This window comes from Xiphophorus hellerii, chromosome 14 (assembly GCF_003331165.1).
Source record: "Xiphophorus hellerii strain 12219 chromosome 14, Xiphophorus_hellerii-4.1, whole genome shotgun sequence".
Taxonomy (NCBI): domain Eukaryota; kingdom Metazoa; phylum Chordata; class Actinopteri; order Cyprinodontiformes; family Poeciliidae; genus Xiphophorus; species Xiphophorus hellerii.
In genome coordinates this window covers 3,188,184-3,211,742 of record NC_045685.1, presented here as the reverse complement: position 1 = coordinate 3,211,742, position 23,559 = coordinate 3,188,184, and the positions used below count along the sequence as shown (strand labels likewise).

Here is a 23,559-nt window from a genome sequence, read left to right as displayed (position 1 = left end):
ATGTAGATTAAAAATCTCGCGCTGTCTCAAACCCGAAAAACATCGGCTGATGTTCAAAGTGTCGAATTTGATCATTTCTCAGGTTCTCCGCTGAATCACACTGCGAATCGGCTTAACAAGAATCTAAATTGTTTATATTCTTTCTCATAATTCAACCTCACACTTTCTTCTCAGAATATCTGACTTGCGGCCTGTGGGACGTCAGAGATGATGAAGCCAGCAGGATGATTCGCGTGAACACGACTGCTGTTTTGCAACGCCTTGCCTAATCCGACTTTTGAGAAACTGACATCAGAGGGAACCGTCTGCAGGCGAGAAAACTGCATTTGTAAGTAATTTGAAAAAACAGCCTTTTAGATGACAAAAGTTGATTTCTTAATTCCGTAAGCATCTTCATATTTACACCAAACTTCTGGTTTGAGTTTGTTCTCCCCCCCGTTTATTTTATTACTGTTTTATGTTTTTATAATGAAAAGCATTGTGAGGTGCCTGAAATGTGATGTATACAGACTTGATCAATATGAAAATTTGGGCCGATATTAATATTAACATTGTTAAACTGATATGCTAAAAAAAATGGCGCTACAATCGTCTGATACCAATAATAGTGCAGATGTATTGTGAATTGCTAATTCACAAAAAAGTTTGAATTTGAAAATATTTTCAAAATCTAAATGAAGTATCCATAAGATAAATATGTCAGAAAAACATACATTTCTTGGAATCGGTGTGTGGAATCTTTCCTAAAATCTTTAAGACTCTAAAGAAAATCAAAATGTGCTGCAGGTTCTTTGAGAGAGGAAGTAATCTTTTGCACACTGAGGGGAAACAATTCGATTCTGATCTTTGATCAGTTGATCGCTGCGTCTCTATTTGAAAAACCACTTTTGTGTTTTTTTCTGCTAGTACATCGGCTAATGTTTACATGTTTACTTGTGTCTCAAATTTTTTATTTGCTTCTGCTCCACCTGCTTCTCCCCAGAACTGCATAACTAGAAGTACTACTTTACTTTTAGCTATGTAGCCTCAACACGTTGAACACTTAGCTAAAAAAAAAAAAAAGGCTCATTCCACCTCTTTTTATAGGAAGCTTGCATAAAATTTCAAAAGTTAAATAGGTTTCTAATAAGTACAAATTCCAAACTTCAACTAATTCTCAGCTTCTGCAAGATGTCACTTTATTACTTGGATTATTCAAAAGTAACAGTACTTCTCTTCTTCTAGCTAGCTTGCTAGCAGGGGCATATTAGGTACTCGCTATCCACAGCTTCTGTACGCGACTCAAACATTTGCTTGACAGAAAAGTCACACAAAAAAAACAAACTACATATGAAAATTAAATGAGATTAATTAGTCCTGTTAACAAAACGTAAGTTCTGTGATTAATGTATTTAAGGCCAGCTTACATTTAGTTATGAGTCTATACTTTGTAAGGATGCACGGACACCCTGAACCTGTATCTCCATTTTATTGGTTCATTCCACCATTTTTATTATTATTTTTTTCACTTGCATAAAATTTAAATGCTCAATAAGTACAAATTATTAAGCATTTAACTAAGTCTCTCCTTTTACAATCCATCTCTTCATTACTTGTGTTCCTCATTGCTGCCCTGTCCTCAGAACCTGTCTGGATTTTACAAACTTATCAAGATTCAAAGAATCCAGATAAGGTAGAAATAATAAGGAATGCCTCTGTTCCTCTGATGTAACCTGTGTGACTAACAGCTTCTACAAACAAGAGCTTCATACTTTCAGATATGAATAAAGAAAGTGTGGCCCCATTTCCCAGCTCGCTCCCAGGTTACCTGTTCATGGATGATGTCAGACAGCTCCTTCACCATGTCCTTGAAGTTGGACTTCAGGCCCTCGTGATACTCGAACTGGTCCTCCTTGATGATCCGCTCGTTAATGTCTAGCGCCATGCTGCACGCCTCCACAAAATGCCTGCAGACAAAGAAAAGAGCAAAGCGTAAACTTTAACAAAAATAATGATAAATCTGAAGCCTATTTGATTCATCTCTTTCGGCAGATGTTTACCTGAAAACCTCCTTGAGCTCTTTGACTTTCTTACTGCCGGATGAGTTGGACTTGCTGTCGTCCAGGAAGGCCCGGGCGTACGCCATGGGGCCTGCATTCACCTGCAGCGGAACACAACTCTTCCCTGTCACTGACCTCTGAACAGCCTCTTTATGTGCACAAGTTGAACACAGGACAGGGGACGGTGTGGGCCCCCGTGGGGCCCTGGGCTGTGAGGCGGCGGTACCTGCACCGAGACGCAGCCCTGCAGCTTGAGCTGCAGCTGGATCATGTCCACTTCCTGGCTGGAGCAGAGCTTGGTCAGCTCGGCCGTGCGCGCCCCCATCTCGTCGATGGCCACGTCCACGGGCTTCAGCTCCACCTGCCTCTCCCCCTTCACCTCGATGCGCTTTTTCACGTACGGGAAGGTGTTGGCGGCTGGGGACGAGAGCGCGCGCGAAGCCCGGGTGAGTCATGCATGCAAATGTGGCAAAACGAGCAAAAAAAAAATTTAAAACAAGCATCATTTTTCCCCCCAGCTGGTATCGGAGGCTGCAGGGAGTAAAACAGAAGGAGTGTCATTGCTAGGAAACGGAGACAAAGCAGAGGCCTGCAGGGCTTTGGTGCTGCTCCAGAGAACCCGGCTACCAGCCGCTCACGCTAATGTTCCACATCACACACCACACGCCCCAGGTGTTAAAGCATTATGATTTTGACGACTCGTCCAACTTTCGCTGTTGATGTTTTTTGTTTTCCTTTATCATCCCAATAACAATGAAAACAAATGCATAATTAATGTCGATCTGATGGTGACTTCAGGACTGAAAGCAAAACAAACCACAGCCTGACTGCACCATCCTCACCTTTTGTTTCAATAAAAAAAAAAAAAAACTGATGTATTTTAGTTTATGTGACACATCAACATAATGACGATACCGAGCTACCCTGCTAGAAATCTTGCTGAGCTTTTATAGATATATATATATATATACAGTACAGACCAAAAGTTTGGACACACGGTTGTGTCCAAACTTTTGGTCTGTACTGTATATATATATATATATATATATATATATATATATATATATATATATATATATATATATATATATAAAAATATACATTTTTCACAAAAATTATATGAAAGAACAAGATTTAAATATACTTTATTTTCCGGACAACAGAGCGCACCTAAGCCGCATTTACAAAGGTTTCTTAAAAATTAACAAAACAAAACTGGAAACCTACATACAGTATATAAGCCCACCGGGCTATAAGCCGCTGGTATCTCCACTGCTCTCGGTTTTTCACAATAAATCTGCTATTGAGGACGCAGCCATGCGCCTCCAACGCCGAACCGTGGATTCGTTCACGCCGAGTTTACGTGCAGCGGCTATCGATCTGTACCGCCAGATCGATAGTCCTCAACTTAAAAGGAACTTCTTCGCGTGGTTTCCATGATGAGGGGGGTTTGAGTTTGAAGAAATTTCTCCGCCGTGCCTGCTGCTAGCATGTGTTTATTCTACATGAAAATTACCGCATTCTTCTTTGATTTCTAATTTTGACTTGCAAATAATTCACTTCCTGCTAAAGAGCCCCTGGGCGGTTGAAGAAAAATCCAGAGAAAAGCCGCACCGGGCTATAAGCCGCATGGTTCAAAGCGTGGGGAAAAAAGTAGCGGCTTATAGTCCGAAAAATACGGTACATAAAATTTTGCTCTTACTATGTCATACTTTTCAGACTTGTACCTCTAAAAACTGAATATTTATTTATCTTCTTTTTAGTTGCAGCTTGACAAAATGTGAAAAAGTTCACACTTTCATGCAGTGTGCGTGTGTGTGTGTGTGTGTTCCTTACGTACTTGTAAGGACGGTCCTCCTCTTGCACTGCTCCTCCACGCCGCCGTGTTTCTTCCCCGACAGCGTGTACGGCGTCTCGAACACAAAGTTCCTGATGTTGTGGCACTTCTCGAAGTCCGTCTTCTTCTCCAGCGCCTCCTTCTCGTCGAAGTAGGGCTTGACGAACGTCACCTGGACGTAGGCGAACCTGGAGTCCAGCTCCTTGGGGTTGACCTGAAACATCAGCCAGAAGGTTTGAGAAAAGAACAGATGTGGAAGGAATCAAAGAGCCGCGGAGGGACGGAGGGAGACGCCGACGTCCAAAAGCAACTTTCCAGCCGTAATGAAGGAATTAAGTGTGAAAAGTTGAATCATTTGGCTTAAACATCACATGTAATCCTCACTGGTACTTCTCAGATATCAAATCAATCTATCAGCTGAGACTCTATAATGACTCGTCAAGCTGGAGAAAGAACATTTCCCAGCATTATCTTGGACTAATGATAAATTCTGAGTCAACACAGCAGTGAGGCTGCAAAGCCAAACACATCATTTACATTCCAGACTGTGTTTCAGCTCCGACTGCAGCTCTCCAACTAAAGTGACCATCGGTTTGCTGCCGGCACCTTGTTGGAGTCCTGAATGATCTTGACGTTTTCCGGGCCAAACTTGTCGCCGTAGAGGGTGAGCAGGCGCTGCGAGATCTCGGACAGGCCGGTGAGTTTGGGCTCTTTGTAGATGTACTCCTTTCCATCCTCTTCCTCGAAGAAACCCTGTCGACGAGAACAGAAGCTCGCTGAGGATTAGCTCCGCTTTAAAACGGGGAACATGCTCCACGAGCATAAACATCCACAAGATAAACATCGGTCTGTTTATTGAACTCGCAGCTGCGAGTCGGTGAACGCAACCTCGGCTTTAAGTGCTTCCAGTTAGATGAGCTACTTATGCCAAGATTTCAACTTCCACTTTTTGATTTCTCGTGTTGCTTTGTGAAGTGCATCAGTCTCTGTAATACCGCAACCACCCCAACGTTCTCTAGCTTGCAAGCTCTCTCATTTTGCCTCTAAATATAACAAAAGTAATCATGGCCGAAAACATAGTTTGGCTCCAGAAACTAAAGTCCTCGTCCCTGTAAGCATTTAAAAACTGTAATCTGTGTTTTCGGCTTCCTCCTTGCTGAGCGGCGTTCCAGTCCGTTTCGGTTCCATCTTGTTTCACTGTAGGTAACAATTCATCGACTGCTTCAAGTACTCAGATTATTAAAATTCCTTCAGGCAGATAATTTGCCTTGAATCTTTATTAAGTGGTGTTTTGCGAACGCGCCATGTGCCGGACGGATGATTATTTGCGTTGCGCAACACTCTCGCTCCTGCCAATGAGTTGTTGACGAATGCTAAGAGTTAGCATAACAAACGTCCTCTTTTCCTCGGACGTGTCCACTTTTCGCGTTCTGTCTATTTACTGAAGGTGAATATGTAAACCAAAAGTTTTTAATGCATCTTTCTAAGCCTGCTGCTTTATTATCTTTATTAAATTAAATACAATTTCATTTGTTTTTATTTTTGCCCAGGTTGACATAAAAAGTCAGATGCATTTTCTAAGCTCTAAGGTTTTCTAAGCTTATCACAGTATTTCCCACCTTTTTACTTTATCAAATTTTTTTTATTCGATAACTCGATTAATCGTCAGTGTAATTGGTAGATTACTCGAAAAGTGCCATTTTCTCCTGAAGTGGCACTTTCAGGAGAAAGTGCCACTTCATCTCTCCTGGATGAATAAACCCAGCAGAACGTACCTGCCCATAAAAAGCCACTCTGAAATACGTCCCCAGCAGCCTGCGGCCTGACTGGATCACCTCCATGATTTTGTTGTAGGCTCTGTGCAGAGTGTCATACAGGCGACTCAGTTTCTGAAACACAACCAACCAGAAGAAACAAGTCATTTATAGGATCTGTTTCATGTCCAAGGAGTGAACCGAGGATTTCACGCAGCATAAGGAATGAATACGCAGATGAGATAAAAGCAGGAGCCGATGAGAACAAACACAGTCACTGCCGTGTCTCCACCCACAGCATGAGGCGGTCACAGAACCGAAGAGCTCCTTCAGAGACAGACTGATGCATCCTGGGTAAACAGAGGAGCGTCGCCACAGGTCCTTCCTCCCTGCAGCTGTTTGACTTCAGAATCACCACAGCTCCCAACAAACTCAAGTGTTTTCATCCCCCGTTTCAAACGGTTCTTGCAAATAGCCTGTTTTTGTGTACAAAATGCACATTTTGTACCATTTTTAAAATAATTACATTTTTAATAACTGTAAGGCACTTTTTTTCTCCTGCTGTAAACTTGCCTTGCTGTACAGTCGCTTCTACTTACTGCGTGTTATAGTTTACCTCGTGTGGATCTCCATGGTTTATATTTGGCTGTCACTCTGCTGCTGTACTCGCCGAGGGACAATAAGAATATTTCTGTTCTATTCTGTTGTATTCAATAAGTGAATAACTAGCCATGTGTGTTTTTAAATGTGCTAATGCTGATTTGAAGGACAGTCCTTCAAATTGTTTTTGATGACGATGACGAGGAGGAGATGGTATATAAGGATAATTTACTCAGGATAAAAACACAAAGAAAGTAGCAAAAATCAGGAAAATAAGTGGAGTAAATACAATTATGTGTTATGATTATCCACAATGTAAAGCACTGAGTGGTCAGTATGACTATTTTAGATTCAGTCCGTTTACCATTTCCTGCTAAATCTACAGATATAAGATTAAAACGTTACCTATTAAACCGCCACCTTTACAAGAACAGTGATGAGTTATCAAGCTAGCTTAGAAACTTCCCTGTTTTTTCATAGTGCCTTTCCAGTATTGTCACAGTGACAATACTGGAAAGGCAAACATGGAGCATTAAAGACAGTCTGAAATATATGTTTCTTAATACAGATCAGATCAGTGAGCGGACGGTGTGTAAACAAGCTCACTTCATTTATCTGTTTCACTCTCTTGACTTTCGCAGCCCGTCAATTGGGGCCTAACGAGTCCCTTTCTTTAGAACAGAGAAAATCAGTGTTGCGTAAAAAGTCCTGATGACTCAGAACAAGTCAAGCAGGTTGAGATAAACGGCTCAGTGGGCTGAATGCTAAAAGTTTCACTGTCAAAGAAAGTGACTGGCAGGTCCAATGATGAAAACAACAACAAACAAAACCAGAGCCGGACTGATGCGGTACCTCGTATTCATGACGTTTCTCATAGATGGGGATGATAAGCTTGGCGATGTGTGTGATGAGCTCGTAACGCTCGGCTTTCCACAGGGCCTCCACACACACCTCCAGGTGCTCCACCAGGACTTCCTGAGAAACGGGACAAAGGGAGGGGTGAACTCTGAACTCTAATGTGAAGAAAAGAGTCAAAAACAATGGAACTAAAATGTATTTTCTTGATAAAAAGCAGAGTCTTCTTTGACGTATTATCAGAATCGGGGCTTTTGAAAACCAAACAGTCATGACTATCATAAGAAAATGAAGTCAGAGGGCCACACCTCAGTGTAATACACATCCTGCATTCCTGCGTCCTCCTTCATGGCCGCTTCCTCCTCGATGTTAAGCGTGACCTTCTTGAATGCAGTCAGACCGCACGGGAACAACTCTGATATTAACGAGGAGCAGAAAAAGAGGAAGTAAAAAATTCTGACACATGATTGATCGACTCGTACCAGAAGCGAAGGCACCGACTCCGAGTAAATTCACGAGAACACACTTGATGCCCGAGTTGGTTTAAGGAATTCACCTTGCACAAACACACGTAGCACAATGAGGGCCATGGCTACGCCGTGTTGTGACTTGGTCCCACATGGAAGCAGATAGAACTTGAAGATGCATGTGATTCTTTGCAGATAAACAACCCACTGTCACTGCCGACAGCAGCCTCGCATTTGCTTAGCAGATTATTTTAAGGTGAGATTTGCATGAGATAGAAGCGAGTTGTGAGAAGCTGTTTTGGCTGGACATCTCCTTTGCATGCAGCGGCGCACAGGAAGGTCTTTAGATGCTGGAGGACATTTTCCTGGAGTACAATGATCACGCAGGCCGACCAGTGACGGTTTTGCAGCAAACTGTCTGCAGTCCAGTCCAGGGTTGTAAAAGTTTTGAGTTTTTGAACAAAATAGTTCCGTTTTATTTCGCTGTGACTTTTTGCTTGTCTAATTCAGTTAGTTTTCATTAGTTCTTAGAGTGTTTTCTAGTTTTTATCAGTTATTTTGGTATCTCTTTATTTGAAGGGGAGTACATAAGACTGGCATGACCGTCATAAACATGAAGGAGTCTTCATGCAAATAAATAATGACACTTTTAATGCAAGGTTGACACTTTTAAAGAGTTTTTACGCAAATTTCATTAAAACTTTCCATTAAAAGTGTCATTGACCAAATAATGCAAAGCTTACACTTTTAATGGACTTTTGATGCAACTTTTAGTGCAACATTTCATTAAAATGTCATTATGCCCCTTCAAATAAAGTGTTACCATTATTATTAGTTAAATGTTGTTTAGTTTTTATTTGTTATAGTAGTTTTAGTTTTTCCATGCTAAAAAAACTAAACAAACATGCTTAGGTTACCTAAGTGTAATCTTACCTAAGATTACCTAATCTTACCTAAGATTGCATTCTGGTAACCTTAGATTACCTGAGTTGATTTTTAGGTGCAGAATTTAAAAAATCATGAATACTCAACCAAAAACACAATTTTCAAAAAAAATATTCAATTATTGTAGAACAACCAGCTGACTGGTGTTTTGTCCCAACTTTTGTTGTCGCCATTTTGCGGACCAGTGTAAGCCAGGCGTGCCGTAATTTGCCGACAGCTGACGTAAACCTCTTGTGTTGATGGGGCGTAAATCAATTTCACCTCAGTTCAAAAGGCTGACAAATAGATTCATAAACATGAAAATGAAGGATATCATATCTATAATTTCCGCATGTTTTAGATAGTTTGATAAACGCATGGTTATAGTTCCAGTTAGTTTGAGTTTTTCCCCATTAATTACCGCTTTTGTTTGTTTCAGTTAACGAAAATGTTAAACTCAGTTTCAGTTTTCGTCAGTTTGCTAGTTTTAGTTCTCAGGAATCTCAAGCAGCCAACCGTGGTCAAACATGATGCTTTAACCCAGCAGAGTTATTATTAGTCCTCAGGTGGAGGTAAAACAACGGCTCATGTTTGTGTTCAGACTTACTTTTTCTGTACAGATACTCAGCAACCAGCGCAGCCACATGAACGTAGCACATGGCAGCCTGCGGAGAGAGAGAGAGGCACAAACAAACCAAGTGGATCGGTTCAGTTTGTCTCAGAGCAGAACGGAAAACAGAATCAAGCATGAAAGGAACATAAAACCAGCTTACAACTGAGGCCAAGACACACAGGATTGGAATCTAACACTACGGCATACCTCATCCTACCAATGACAGCGCTAGTTGATGCATCGCCAGATGGAAAACCATTTTCAACACACAAACACGTAATGCAATCAGATCTAAAAGGCTTCATTTTTTTACATAAAACCAAAGGAAAGGAACTTATTTTCAAAAAGTGTCCAAATGAAAAAAACTAAACATGTAAAAAAAAAAAACTTAGATATAAGAACAATACGAGACCAAAAAGAAATGTGTTAAAATTTCTGGGTTTGCATTAAAAATGACATTTTAGAATCTTTAAATGCAGCTGTATAATCTCTCACTGAACATCCACGCCTCCTCTTTGTTCGAAGATATTTTTACCTCCCTTATCATGCCGTCTGTTCTGGGTGGTGGCCGACTCTGTAATCCTCCGTATTCCATCACATTTACGCCACAGAAAACATGTATTATTAATTAGGAGTTCCTAGAGGCTCAATCTGACGTAAGGAGTCAAAAAATATTGCTTGTGTGGTTGTTTTATTATTATTATTATTATTATTATTATTATTATCAGTCTAAAGGGTAGGAAAAAATATATAATTTTTTTTTTTTTTTTTAGTTCAGCTTGGACTTTAAATGGAAAGGAAGAGGATTAGGGCCACAAAAAGAAAGAAAAACAGAATTCTGTTTTTTTTCACAACTTTAATCTCTTGAGATCAGAAAAAAAAAATCTGTGGTCCTAGTGATGCAGGAACTGGCTACTTCAAGTGGATTTGGTGTGAAACATTGGATGGAGATGAAGAAAAGCCCCTCATTGCAACTGGTAAGCATGGTGGAGGGCCTGTGATGCTGTGGGCCCGAGGCTCTGATTGGCTGGTATTAATATCAGAGTGAGGTTAAACAAGTCAAGTGTGTAGAAGGCTGTACGTCTCCAGTGGTTCATAAAACAATTAAAATAGTTTCAAGATGGCCGTAGACACATTGAGTGATGAATGATGTTTGCAGTTGTTAATAAAATGCCGTTAAGATGCTCTTCATGCTCTGCTTGTTTCATCTGACCTGTTAGGGGGAAGCAACACGTCCAAACACCAAATAAACACCCAATGAAAGTTTTACTGACTGTCTGTAATGGGCATTCTTATTTTGTGCTTTTTAATTCTAACTACTCTCCCTTAATTACTTAATTACTGACTCAGTTGGAGTCTCAAAGTAGTCATCAGTTCATGGTTTTATTGTCCAACACTTCAATCAGCAGCTCATACACATTAAAGGACAGCAGAGGGCGGATCCTGAGTGCTGTGCAGATATTTACGCAGGGCGTGTATCTGAAAGTCTCAACCTCTTAAATATAAAACTCTCTCTCTCTCTTTCTCTTGTTGCTCAAATTGTTGCTGCGTGACAAAGAAAGTGAAAATATTAAAAGAATTTTATGGCACGACAACAATGACCGGTTGGAGCACGTAGCCTTCGCAGGGCGTAAACAAGAAATAAAAGTGCAATAAACGTGTTTGTAGCGAGAGCCCGGAATGAACCCGCCGCCGGCGTTTTTTCTTTTCAGATACCTCGGACAGGTCTCCGTTCTTCAGGTGCGCTCTGGCCATGCTGTCCAGCCAGGTCCGCCGCAGCTCCGGGGTGCTGGCGTAGGACCGCGCCAGGCTGTACTGGAGGTCCAGGAGCATCTCGGGGTCTTTCTCGTGCTCCCTCATCTGGGCCGTGGCCATCAGAACCGTCCGGATCCGCATGGTCAGACCTTTCACCTCACCGGGGAAGGCTGTGGACTGCAGGGCGCGCGGCAAACACAAAACTTCATTAACTCATGTCAGAAAACGTGTCAACAGACTGACTGAACACAGTGATGATAAGAAATATTAGCTGTGTTTCTATTGACCATATAATTGCACAATTTCACACTTTATAAATAATAAATAAATTCGCTCAATTTCGAATAACGATGAGGTAAGCTTTTGTAAGCTTTTGGCCATATCGAAACTGGAACCATGAAGAAAAAGACGAAGACAGGAAGCAGTTGGAGGATCATGTTTTTTAGTGGCTTATCGTGTGAACAAACTAATTTACGTGATTTTAATTTAATTAATGAAATAGAAACACAACAGTTGTGAAATTGTGTTTTGTCGACATTAGGTGGAATATTGACAGTTTTATGCACATTTGAAATGGGTATGCAGCTTTAAAACATGCTTTAGGACACCAATATCTGTTCAATATCTGTATTGAACAGATATCAATCAACTTCTTTAAACTAAAATTGATCTAATTCAGCCAATTAGCCACATCGTCCACAATGTGTGGGTTTTCAAACCTTACACTAAACCAACTGTGATGCACGGAGGTGTCAGAATCATCCTGAAGACACATAAACCTTTTTCTTCTCCTCATTGTCTGAAGTCAGCTTAGACCAAACTTGTAAATTCTGATTTTGTTTCTAGACAATAAGAAATACATTTGATATTTTCTCCCTTATTATTGTGGCATGTAACAAATAAAAATATCATTAGCCATTCTACCTGACCTAAAATATGACCAGTTTGGTCTAATTTAACTCCAGGCTGTGAGACAAAAACAAAAAAAGGTGTGTGTGTGTGTGTGTGTCTTTCTATTGGTTGTATGTAAACTTCTGGTTTCAGCTGTAGTGTTACTGGTGCGTTGTACAAAATAGGCAACATAATGAAGAAGGGAAAGTCCCCTCAAATCCCTCAACTTCCCCTCCAATCAACAGCCAGACAGTGTTGTTTGTTGTTGTTTCAGCAACTCAGCTAAATACTATGTTGGTGTAGCGCTTTAGCATTAGTGGAACTAACCCTTCTGATTAGTGCTATAGTGTTAGCAGCACAACTAACTTTGTAGTTAGCGGTGCAAACCACTGACAACAATAATTCCAAACAGAAAAGGTTTCTGACTTTGCCTAGAGGACGCTAGTTAAATAGAGCTTAACAATTCTCTAACAAAAGTCACAGGGGTATATTTCTACCCAAACATATGGAGTTCATGATGACTCCAAAAAAATGTGTGAAGAACATTTATCCGAATGTTGATGAGGGTGTATGTATATATTTGACCTTGTTCTAATTAAAGAAGAAATTCACTCAGCATGACCTTCCTGTACTAGAACCACTGATAGCGTATCAGGCCCACAGCATGATACATCCAACCAGGGATAGACAGCCAACAATATGTTCAGACTTGTGGATCCCATTCTTACATTTAAAAATATTTACATATGTACTTCATATAAACACTCCACCCTGTAAAAAGGGACCGGTTAAATCATTAAAAGCTGTATTAATATGACTTCTAGGCCCATAACTGGAACTGCACAGGTTTTGGAGTAAACAAACCACACTGAGATTTCAGTTTGATCAAATCTGAAATTAAAGAACAATCAGACTTGGACCACAAAGGGTGTCTTTGAGCAGAATCCTGCTTTTATGGGACGATTTTAGGGAGCATCTCGTCTACCTTCATGGCCTTGTCGCTGTTTGCGAAGTTGTTGATGATGGAAAGCGACTCCTGGAAACGGGAGCTGCCTGTGAGCGCCACGTCAGAGATCAGCTGGCTCACTGCGATGATGATCTGGAGAGGGTAAGAAAGAAAGAAAAAAAGGACACAGGACACAAAAGAAAAACAAAACTGTTTAAATGCTTTAAATAGGGAAAAAGTCAAGTGAGAGTTGTGAATGCTTGTATCTAACTCGTCTCTCAGAGAAGCACATGACCGGACCCCATCGGGTGGAACCGACGCCCTACCTGCAGGTGCGTGCGCAGGAAGGTCTTCCTCTTGGTGAACTCGTAGTTGTTTCTCATGAGCAGGTAGAGCAGTGCCGACGCCTCGGCCCGCAGGACGGCCAGCTTGGAGACGCAGCATTTGAGCACCTCGCAGCACAGGTCCTCACACAGCGTCACACGGCCCTTAAACAGCACAGACGGGAACTGTGGGGGCGACGGAAGGGGGCAGTGTGTTAGCAGATCAAAGACAGCCACTGAGATTAGGACACAGAGTTAGGAACGGTACGGAGGGAAGTGAGCAGGAAACAGCAGAAGCCATTAGAAAGCATAAGTCTGAGGCACGATGCACAGGAAGGATGAAACACTGTGGACGTGCTTTTCTGCAGGAGAAAACATCATGAGTCATGTTCTGATTCTATCTTTGCTTTGCAAACAAATAAAAAAGATACCACTAAGAACTCCCTTGTGATAACAGAGTGTGTACGGAGTTTTCCATGTCAGACATTAAACATGCCAAAACAGGAAACAGGATTTAGAAGAACTCATAAGTACACTGATAAAGAGCAAACAGTAAAAATGATTCACACCTTCGTCAACATTAACATGTATAATTAAACATTTCTTTATTACTGAGAAAGACTGAAGAAGAAATCAGACCATTTTTTTCCCCAAAGTACTATAACACAGCTGATCTTAACGTTAAAAGTGAAGAAGCAACGACTAAAAGTGAAAAACCAGGGATAGAGATTCCTTGATAGGGTTTCTGGAATCCAGCAGAAATGACCAGATAATCTGCAGTTATGCTTCACATGGCCTCATAATTTATCTGATCCCAATCTGAAACCAAGACGCTGCTGTGTTGACGGACCAAGTCGAAGTTGTAGTTTACGGTTTTGAGACGCTCCACGAAAAGGAGGAACTTTCCGATTTATCTGATGACCACTGTTCAGAGTTGCTGTAGTTAAATCTGACTGCTTTAAATCAATGGTCGGTTTATTGGGGACGGTACAAAGAGTAGTTGACGGTCAACTCTTAAAGATAACTTCTGTTTCATATTTTAGAGAGAATGGAAACCCTTCTAAAGTAGTCACTTCTTTTGTTTCTTTGTGATCTCTCTGAGCAATGCGCTGCTCCTGTGATTGGCTGTTCCCCTAAGAGTGGAAATAAGGAAGACTGTCGTTGTTGGCTTCAGCTAAGACGGTTACCACTGTGTGTGTTAATGTATATTAAGCCATATTTGGTGTTTGAATTATTAAAAGATGTAGTTGTGTTCTCAAAGTATTTATTGATGGCTGTGATCCCTAACCGCCACAAATACCACAGATCTCCAAGCTTTGGACATTGAGCTGCAGACATGACTGTTCACCAAAAGCTTAAGCCAGGTACAGAGAAATCTCAGCAGAAAAACAACCAAAAGGCACAGGAAAGAAATCATTTGAATTGAAGTTATTGCTTTAGTTTCCACCAAATATCATGTTGGTATAGTGATTTATAATTAGCTTTCACTAAATATTGTATTGATAAGAAGAAAAGATTTCCATTGCCGACAGGAAGCTGTAAAAGGTCCAATATGCAAATTTGAAGTTTTTGAGTAACAGCCAAAATGATTTTAGTGGAACGTCACCCTGAACACACCGTCCCATCGATCAACTGTTCAGCCGTCATTACAGGTATAATTATAACAGACTAGTGAGTGACTGCTGAGGGGGGGGGGAAAGCCTGATGATGAAAGATCTAAGGACTCAACCTTCTGTTGTTTGATTGATGGAGCTGCTGTTGCTGGATCTTTATTCTAACTGGCATGAAGCACCAAAACAAAACTCTCTCCTTCAGCCCTCTGGTGCAACTTGGGTAACTGGCCCCAGTTACCTGGGAAACAGTTACCCGCTTCTCAGGTAACTCAGCGACCCGAGGAAGCAGCAATCTAGTTAAAAAGTGGGAATTTCAACATGACGACGGCCAGAGGCATTGTTTGCAATTAATTAATTTAAGCTTTACTTTCCATAAGTAAACACGACTTTTAATTTGTTCAATTTAGAGTTGCGGATGCTAACCCTAACCCTAACATTCTCACATCCATATTGAAATGCAAAGTCGGCCTTACAAGTCATAACTAGAGGTCGGAGTTGCTCTCACTTTTCCAGTGGGAAGTCCGACTCCGGAGGTTAAACCTGTCGTAATATGCAATTAATCAATTAGTCGCATGCTAAATTAAAATCAGCTCGATCATTTCCATTCTGATCATCAATATTTTTTGTAGGCCAATTTGATTAGAGACTTCATGATCCATTTTATTAATGGTTTTGGTTGCATGTAGTTTTTTTAAAAATTTCTGTTTTATTTACTGATTTTGAGTGTTTTATTTTGGATAATGTGACAAGTCTTCTGTTTCAGTGTTAAACGTTCGTCACAAAATTAAAATTCGTTTTTTCAGAGACCGAACGTCCGTTATCAATACATTTCTTGAAAATGGTTCCACAACAATATTATCGTCTATTGCAATAACGATTGGAAGAATTTATCGTTCAGTAAAATTCTGGTATCGTGACATGCCGAGTCACAGATCATTTTTCCGACTGGGAAGTCAGAATTTCCCAGTTCTGAGAACAAATGGAACGCAGCATTAATCTACGAGAACATTTGGGTTCAGCAGATGAAGCCTCACTGCAACTGTTCAGCATGAGGATGCGATGAAGCAGTTCCCCGGCGTTTCGCTCTCTGTAGGAGCCACAAAGTGCAGAAACACTGATGTCGCAGGATGCTGCTTGGAAGTTGTCTTTCGGGAAGCGTGTGCGCTCCCTTCACTTGCCTGGGCTTCCCGAATAGAGTTAAAAATGTAAATACGAAATAAAAAAAACATTGTATACAAGAGTGGGAAAACTAAGACGGCGTGAAAAAAATAAAAAATAAATGTGAATCATAAAACGGAAAACACCTGCTGTGTCCAAACTGAGACATCTAGTCACCTGTGTGTGTGGGCGTGTGTGTGTGTGTGTGTGCACCTTGTTGATGAAACCTCGGAGCGCGGCGAACACGTGTCTGATAGCGGCTTCCGACTGGCCCACCTTCAGGAAGGTCAGGTAGACGTCAAACACTTTCCTCATCAGGGGGTTGTGACCGTCGCCGTCCAGCAGCTGGGTCTGCAACGTACACGGGTCAGCCTCATCGTCACCATGGCGTCCATCTGCAGGTGTGGTGTGTGAGCTGCGTGTGTGTGCCCACCTTAAAACACTGGGAGAAGAGAGAGAGGACGTCCAGGACGCTCAGGGACACCTCGGTGGAGATGTTGCCCTCCAGCAGAGACTGATGGTGGATCTCTGCCTCCGACGGCCCCGCCCCTTCACACACACAGACAAGAAAGTGTTGTTTATTACAAAAACATATTCAATTGACGTTACAGATTCACAATGTGTCCAAAACAAGCGAGGTTTTCCATTTTGTCTCCTCTTCTCTAATTTGATGACTGACAAGTGATGAACCAACACTGCAAAAAAACTAAATCCTACCAAGTATTTTTACGATAATAATTCCTCAATATTAATGAAAAAGTACTAGTTACACTGACAGATCATTTCTCCTAAAACATGACATTTTCCCATGTTATAAGTGAAATAATCTGCCAGTGGGATATTAAGGCCTTAACACAAGCTCCTTCCCATAAGTTACTTGTAAGTTAGTTTTGTCTAAGATGTTTGCACTAGAAACTAAAGTGGAAACTAAACCAAAACTTGTCATTACGGCCGTAATGAGCAGAAAGCTTGAAACATCCACCATCTGTCAAACACGGCGGCGGCTGCATCATGCTGAAGGCGTGTTCCACTTCCAGTGGTACAGAGGGCCCGAACAAAGAAGCTTTGTTGGGCACAAAATGGGTGTGGACAAAATGAAAGTCGTTTAACCAAATATTTATAAACCTTCTGAACTTTTCCACATTTTCGCAACCGACATCATTTTTCTCTTGGTTTGCAGGTTTGGACAAGAACTCGCGCTGGTTTTGGATGCTGTGCAGCTAGAAGGATGTTTGCTCTGACTTTTTTTTTTTTTTACTTTCAGACAGTTGATATGATGCATCACTGTACTAATAGGACAGTGATGCTGGGCGCAGCTGATTAGTATCTCAAAAGATCAAACGCTACCTGAACTACGACCCCAAATCCCAAGGAGAAGGAGGAAGTTGAAACCATCCATCGTAACGGACCCGGATCATATCCCAGACTCTTAATGTTTCAGGTGGAGATTTGAAGAGAAGGCGCAAAAGCAAATGAGATGGATTAGTAGCGACGATGTCATGTTACTATGAAATATCATCTTTGCTGCCCGGATGTTGAGCTGATAGCGTTTCATGGACATCTTCAGATTTGCAACAGGACTGGCTGCTACTGGAGATGCTTCCTGCCCACAGCGACACCATCGCTCTTTACTCTGGATCCTAATGACTCTTTGAAGATACTTGGATGAGATTTAGGACAACATTTAAATTCCATTTGGGATAACTGAGATATTTTTGAATTGCGATGTTATTTATTTCTCTAACACATAATTGACAGATAATAAATGGACCTGTGACATATTTTGTTTCTTTGGTGTGCTGGGTATTTATAAAAATGAAAATCTCTGTTTAAAAAGATAACACCGGACACACGGGACTGATTTCAGAAACGTTTGAATCCACATACAGCGTTGTTTTAAACATGCCACACCAATAGAGGGCAGCGCAGCGCAAAGTTGACACTTTTGTCAGCCAATCAGACTGCTTCAAAACAATCACAACTTCCTGTTAAACAGGGCGCCAGGAGCTTCATTTGTGTTTACAGTTATATAGGTTAGACTACTTTCAGAATAAAAAGTTAATAAAACACAAAACGATGTTCAATGGGAATCCTGTCAAAGCAAGTATGTCGATGGATCGGCGCACCATTGGTCACAGACCCCAAGTCTCTGTTTTCAAACACAAAACCCAAATTCCTCAAGTCACTTTTATTACTACAAATTTTTAGTGATATTAAACTGAGTGGATGAAAGGCCAAACTGCATTAAAATGGATTTGTTTTCCCAGATGTCATGTTTCATAAGGTCTAGCTCTGAGACCTAAGGAGGCATCAGACATTCAGCCACGTCATCCATCACCAGTGGCAGCTATCTTCATATTATGAACATGTGAAAAAACAACAACAACACATTACTCTGGAACCTATGTAGCCGATTCTAATCTTGAAACAAACAAGTTAGGCAAGAGGACGAGCGTGTGTCTGCAACGGAGTCAACCTGGCTGTTTACATTTACGACGACATTCAGAGCTTTGCAGCCAATCCGTCTGCCATTTATCTTCTTTCATAGAGATCCTCAGGCAGCAGGTAAATGACAGAACGGATCACGCGTGGTTGCACTCGTCGGCATGTTGGTTACGTCTGCGGTCACCGTCCTGAACTGGCTCCAATCCACTGCCAGACACCCTTGTTTTTTGGTACCTTTGCTTGTTCAAGGTCAGCCTGGGAGCCACTCATGCTATTTGTGTTTCTTTAGAAGAGCTCAGGGTAGAACAACACAGACTGTCAGTTTAGCCACCTAATCTCATTAATTACCGTGTATCGGTGAAGCGGAAACCATGTTTTTATAGCTGCCGTCTTGCTGGAGCCAGCAGTTTGTTTGTTCGCCACAGATGCAGTTGCAACTGTTTGCTGACAGTAAAATAAAATAAATTACATGGTTAGGATTTCTAAATTAGCATGCAGGACGAGTACTTCCAAACTGTCGTTAAAACATTTTATGATTTCAAACCGAGGTAATAATGATACCGACTTCTTTTTACTATTTGATTTATTTGCCATGTATTCCATTCATTTTTCTTTTTTCTCAGACTGAAGACTGTTAGCATGCCATTGGAATGCCATGACATGCTAACAGCTCCAAACCCCGAGCAGCAGAGACGATATTCCACAGCAACATCAGTTGTTGGCAAACACTGCTGATGCAGCTCATTTGTTTTTGCCGTTCCTCTTTAAATTCTTCCAGATGCAGCCGAGAACCGTCTAACCATGCAACACCTCAACTAAAAAAAAAATATGAACAAAAGCCTACAAAGAGAACAAATCAGAGCCAGGTCAAAGTTTATAAATGTGAGATTTTGAAAACATTTTCCAATCCATTTAAAATATGAACCCAACCATTACTACAAGGCAGCATTTTTAACTTGTTTGGTTTAGTTTGACTGTAAAATCCACAACAGATTACAGATCGCTGGCTCTACAATTTCCTCTTCATGTCCTCACAAAACCCTTTCAGAAATACACCAAGTGCACTGAGAGAACCTGATTTTTTTTCCCACAGTAACATGAATACAATCCAACACTTTTGCATACGTGTTCCCACTTTACTGAACAGTTCCTTCCCGAGAAACGGTTGAGAGGGTAAACATCGTAGAGACGCTGTTTTGCATACTGCAGTCCGGGGCAGAAGGTTACCTATGTTGAGGGTGAGGGAGGTTTCCATGGTGCTGAACTGGTGAATCTTGGTCTGCATCAGACTAGCGCGGTTGAAGCGCATGGCCGGCATCGTCTGAGACTTCCTGTCTGAGGAGAAGAGCTTCGACACGCATACGTCCTGGCTCCTGGAACGGAAGGCAGGAGGGACGTTTTGGTTAATATGCAGATGTGATGAGAATTTTTTTTTTTGTCACCAGTAGAAGGACAAAAGAAGAGAACAGAACGGGCAAATGTGTCCAGTTGTTTTTATTTACACACACTTTCTGGTATTCCTTATGCAATCACTTAATTTATTTTGTGTATTCTTAGTAACTGATCAGAGTTTTTGTAAAAAATTAAATAAAAATAAAATTAATCTGTTTTCACTTGTCAAAAACGTCAAACTGTATTGGCCTAAGAGCAATCTAGAGAGACCAATGAACCAGAGAACCCTTCCATGTGCTTTTATTTTAATATCATAGATGTGGAGTTAGTCAAAATTGATTCATTTATTCTTCAAAATAATTTTGTTTAGTCAAAAGGTTATTTGACAATTGCACAAGTAAATGCAATTTCCAATTTGAAATGTTAAATTTATTTCTGATGTTTCAAAAATAAATTCTCTTAATGAAAATGCAGCAATTTTTTTTTTCTTTTTTTTTTTTAAAGAGCTTTTTTTACATTTTGTTTTTCCCCCGATGCGTTGGAGTTTTTTTTTTGGCAATATCAAAAAATTTATTTATTTGGCAAAACTGCAGCTATAACAGTTTTTATTGCGTCACACGAGTCGCCACCTGCGCAAACCACGAAGAAGAAAAAGACAAGAAGTAGTTGGAGGATGTGCATGAGAATGTCTATGTTTTTTAATGACTTATTGCATGAACAAACATATTCACGTGTCATTTTAAATGCCTTTCTTATTTATTGGAAAGGCCACAGCTGAGGATTTGTGGCGTTTTTCACAAATCCTCAGCAGCAAAACTGTTCACATTTGTAATTAAAACGTAGCTACATTCAGCTGAGCATTCAATGATCCTGAATGTGTCTGCTGTCAAGTCAACAAAGAAGATGAACACTCGTATGTGAAAAGATCCCAGAGGGAAACCCAGTGTGGAAACTCATGTTTTACCTGCCAAGTAAAGTCAGGCTTTTTCTGTAAACTCAGTTAAGATGTCATCTGTTGAGAAATTGGCCTGTAGTACTAACCCTGGGGTCAGATGACATGTTGACAGATGCGGCTGATATGACTAAGCTATACTTAAGTTAAGAGTTCTGCCGCCTTACCTGCCAATGCTTCTCTTTCCAATGTATCGAAACTGGATAATACAAGTCCTGGAGGGAGGAAAAAAAAACAAGACATGGAGATAACCTCTTAAATTCACTGTTATTCCATTGCATAACAGAGAACAAGTTTTTCCCTGCTGGTGGCAGGGAAAACAACGTGAACAAAGATTAGGCGTGATGGGACAGGTTCCTAGTTTCACTAAAAGTTCTGTGGGTGTAAACAGGCCAACATGGAGCGAGTTGGTTCTGCTTTCATGTTCTACTCACTCCAACAAGCTGAGGAAATTCATGATGTCCTGAGGGCCGATTTTGCTCCAGTAGGCCATCAGAGTCTCTGGAAGACAGTGTGAGTTCATGAGGCGACACTGAGGTGTATTCTGAATGGTGTGTCGGTCAGTGACTGACCTTCTGATAAGGTCTTCACAATGTGCAGGAAGGAGAACAGGAGGCCCTTGATCTCATAGAGCCCCAGCCTGCCGGCGGGCGGCCCCGCGCTGCTGCTCATGGTGGAGCCGCGGCGCTGCAGCTGAAAGCACACACAAAGGAGCACACGGTCACCGCGGCGACGACAGCACTCGAGGTGCGTCGGCAACAAATCGCAGCTGTGGCGTGGTCCGATGGCGTTCGTGAAAAACAGTTTGTTCTGTGTTGGAATGTAAACCATGAAGCGCGCTCGGCGCTGCTGCCTGCATTCCTCCGGCTTCAAACACGCCGGAGGGACTCTGCTGCCATCACAACAGTCGGATCGCTACTGTTGGATTCCGATTGGGCGTGCTCCGGAGCCCGTTTTTACCGGATTTCCACCAACGTGCTGGCTACAAATCTGTCACCAAACGCCAACAGAAGCAAGCTGAAAAAATATTTGAAAACTAGCAGCTAATGACAAAAAACATCCACATTTTACAACTGCAAAGCATTTTTTTGTGTGTGTGGATGTTTTTGTTGTTGAACCTGGTTTAATGAATGTGTCTGTCTATAAACAGTTTGTTTGGTTTAAGTTCCAGACAGGGAAAACTTTTTAGTCCTGACAAGAAACCAGGGATTTGCACCCACTATCAGAGAAAAGTGTTCATGGTTACATTCATTTCAGTTGATTTTTCTTGCTGTCTACAAGAATGATTCATCAAAACTGTTAAATGAAAAAATCTGGTAGAAGCTTACTGTCACTCCTACTGGTGTAAAAAAAAAAATATATATATATATATTTAAAATAAACAAACAACGCTTAGCCTGGTGGGGGCGCAAGTAAAGCCAAGCTGATAATACTGGATTGTGAATTAGGATGCATATCTGGTAATATGCATACATTGAATTCCCCAGCCTTCAACAATTAGAGGGTCTGCGCTCAATATGGCCCAACGTTTGACATTGTAATGTAGAAGTAGGAAGTACAAGGGATTTGTTCCTGAATTATCTCCGTCAGGTGAAAAACGCCACCATGTTTTCTCTGCCAAAGACAAGCAGCTTAACTCAGCTGTTGAGTCTTGTTCAGTGTTGTTTATTTTACTGCATAAATGGAGATCGAACTACAATAGAAAACCTCAACAGCTGGTCACCAGCTTGGTCGCGCACTGCTGTGGGACGGCGGTGTCTCAAGTCTGCCGATGTGATTGTGTTGGTCATTCTGGTTCGATACCCACAAGTTCCTCAATGAGTGCTGAGGACGGTAGAGTGTCCAGGCTGTTCGGTCCTTGCCTGTCCTAAAATCTGGAAGTAGACTGTGACAAACTCTTTGGACTGGACTTCAGTCCATTAAATGCAGTAGTCACTGGCTCTCTACTTTAAGACTTCCTCCACTGATGTCAAGGTTTAAAGGAGATATAACTTCAAACCATAAGTTGGACCATTTTTAGTATTTTAAAAATCTTCACCACAGTTTGACCTTATGATTAAAGGTGCACAGATAAATTGGAAAGCCAATTAATCTAACCCAATTTTCTTAACTTTGGGGGATCTGCAATCGGCCGATAATTCCACATAAAAATCAATCTAATCTACCTACATAAAGGTCTGGAAATCAGCAAATGTTCCCTTTTGCTCTGCTGTGACAGAGAGCTTACTGACCTGTCCAGTGGTCAACAATAATCACCATATTATCGCTAACTTAAAAATAACCATAGAGATTTTGGAAACTGTAATTTTGAAAAAAAAAAAAAAAAAAAAAAAAAAAAAGAGAGAACAATTCTTACAGTTTAAAAACTATTCTAGATAAAAAGCCAGTTTCCAGAAATGTAGCTTCTCTGGCTCCCGCAGAATCTGTGACGTACGTCACAAAGCTGAAACGCAGATTAAGACAAATCAGAATCCCACGTCTTTGTTTGTAAAAAAATTTATCCCATGTGCAAACACATCCGGACTCCTTAACAACCAGTCCGAAACACAGGCATGGTGGTGAAATGAAAACATTTCTTCCAACTTTTTTAGTGGGATTTGGAAATCCAGAATGAAAAAAGTAATAGTTATTTTCTGAACCTTTGGGGTGAGAAAGTAGAGCACAAAACTCCACCATCATGTTGGAGCATTTGTCTTCAATATGTTACACCCTCATTTTTGTGAAGTGACCTACTTTCTGACCCACAGATAAAAACTGAGAGCGCTATACGCCGGCAAGATACGTTAAAATAAAAAATTAAGTAATGCTAAAATAATAAATAAATAAAAATACATTTATTAATTTAATTCAGAATTAGATGCAACTAATATGTTTTGCAATCATTCCAGTGCTGTAAAAAATATATATATATACAGTATATATTAATATATATATTTGTAAAAACATTTTTACCCTTTCGAACAGCAATTTGACAGAAAAGAGGATGGAGTGAGAA

General features: G+C 40.9%; 1 protein-coding gene across 4 annotated transcripts in view; it reads right to left on the bottom strand.

The window, feature by feature from the left end:
- The window catches only part of dock11 (dedicator of cytokinesis 11), a 79,068-nt gene that overhangs the window by 5,743 nt on the left and 49,766 nt on the right, over positions 1–23,559 (bottom strand). For 3 of the 4 annotated variants that reach the window (XM_032583054.1, XM_032583052.1, XM_032583053.1), the window contains 18 exons: positions 21,137–21,257; positions 20,999–21,065; positions 20,732–20,779; positions 19,448–19,593; positions 16,209–16,324; positions 15,989–16,126; positions 13,008–13,190; positions 12,721–12,834; positions 10,806–11,021; positions 9,084–9,141; positions 7,394–7,500; positions 7,083–7,205; positions 5,652–5,765; positions 4,483–4,629; positions 3,880–4,090; positions 2,266–2,456; positions 2,040–2,140; positions 1,808–1,946 (listed from right to left, as the gene is read on the bottom strand). In XM_032583054.1, coding sequence (XP_032438945.1) covers positions 1,808–1,946; positions 2,040–2,140; positions 2,266–2,456; positions 3,880–4,090; positions 4,483–4,629; positions 5,652–5,765; positions 7,083–7,205; positions 7,394–7,500; positions 9,084–9,141; positions 10,806–11,021; positions 12,721–12,834; positions 13,008–13,190; positions 15,989–16,126; positions 16,209–16,324; positions 19,448–19,593; positions 20,732–20,779; positions 20,999–21,065; positions 21,137–21,257 — 2,340 coding nt within the window. Of the gene's footprint in view, positions 1–1,807; positions 1,947–2,039; positions 2,141–2,265; positions 2,457–3,879; positions 4,091–4,482; positions 4,630–5,651; positions 5,766–7,082; positions 7,206–7,393; positions 7,501–9,079; positions 9,142–10,805; positions 11,022–12,720; positions 12,835–13,007; positions 13,191–15,988; positions 16,127–16,208; positions 16,325–19,447; positions 19,594–20,731; positions 20,780–20,998; positions 21,066–21,136; positions 21,258–23,559 lie in introns of those variants that run through there. The other variant, XR_004341868.1, reaches the window with a different exon arrangement.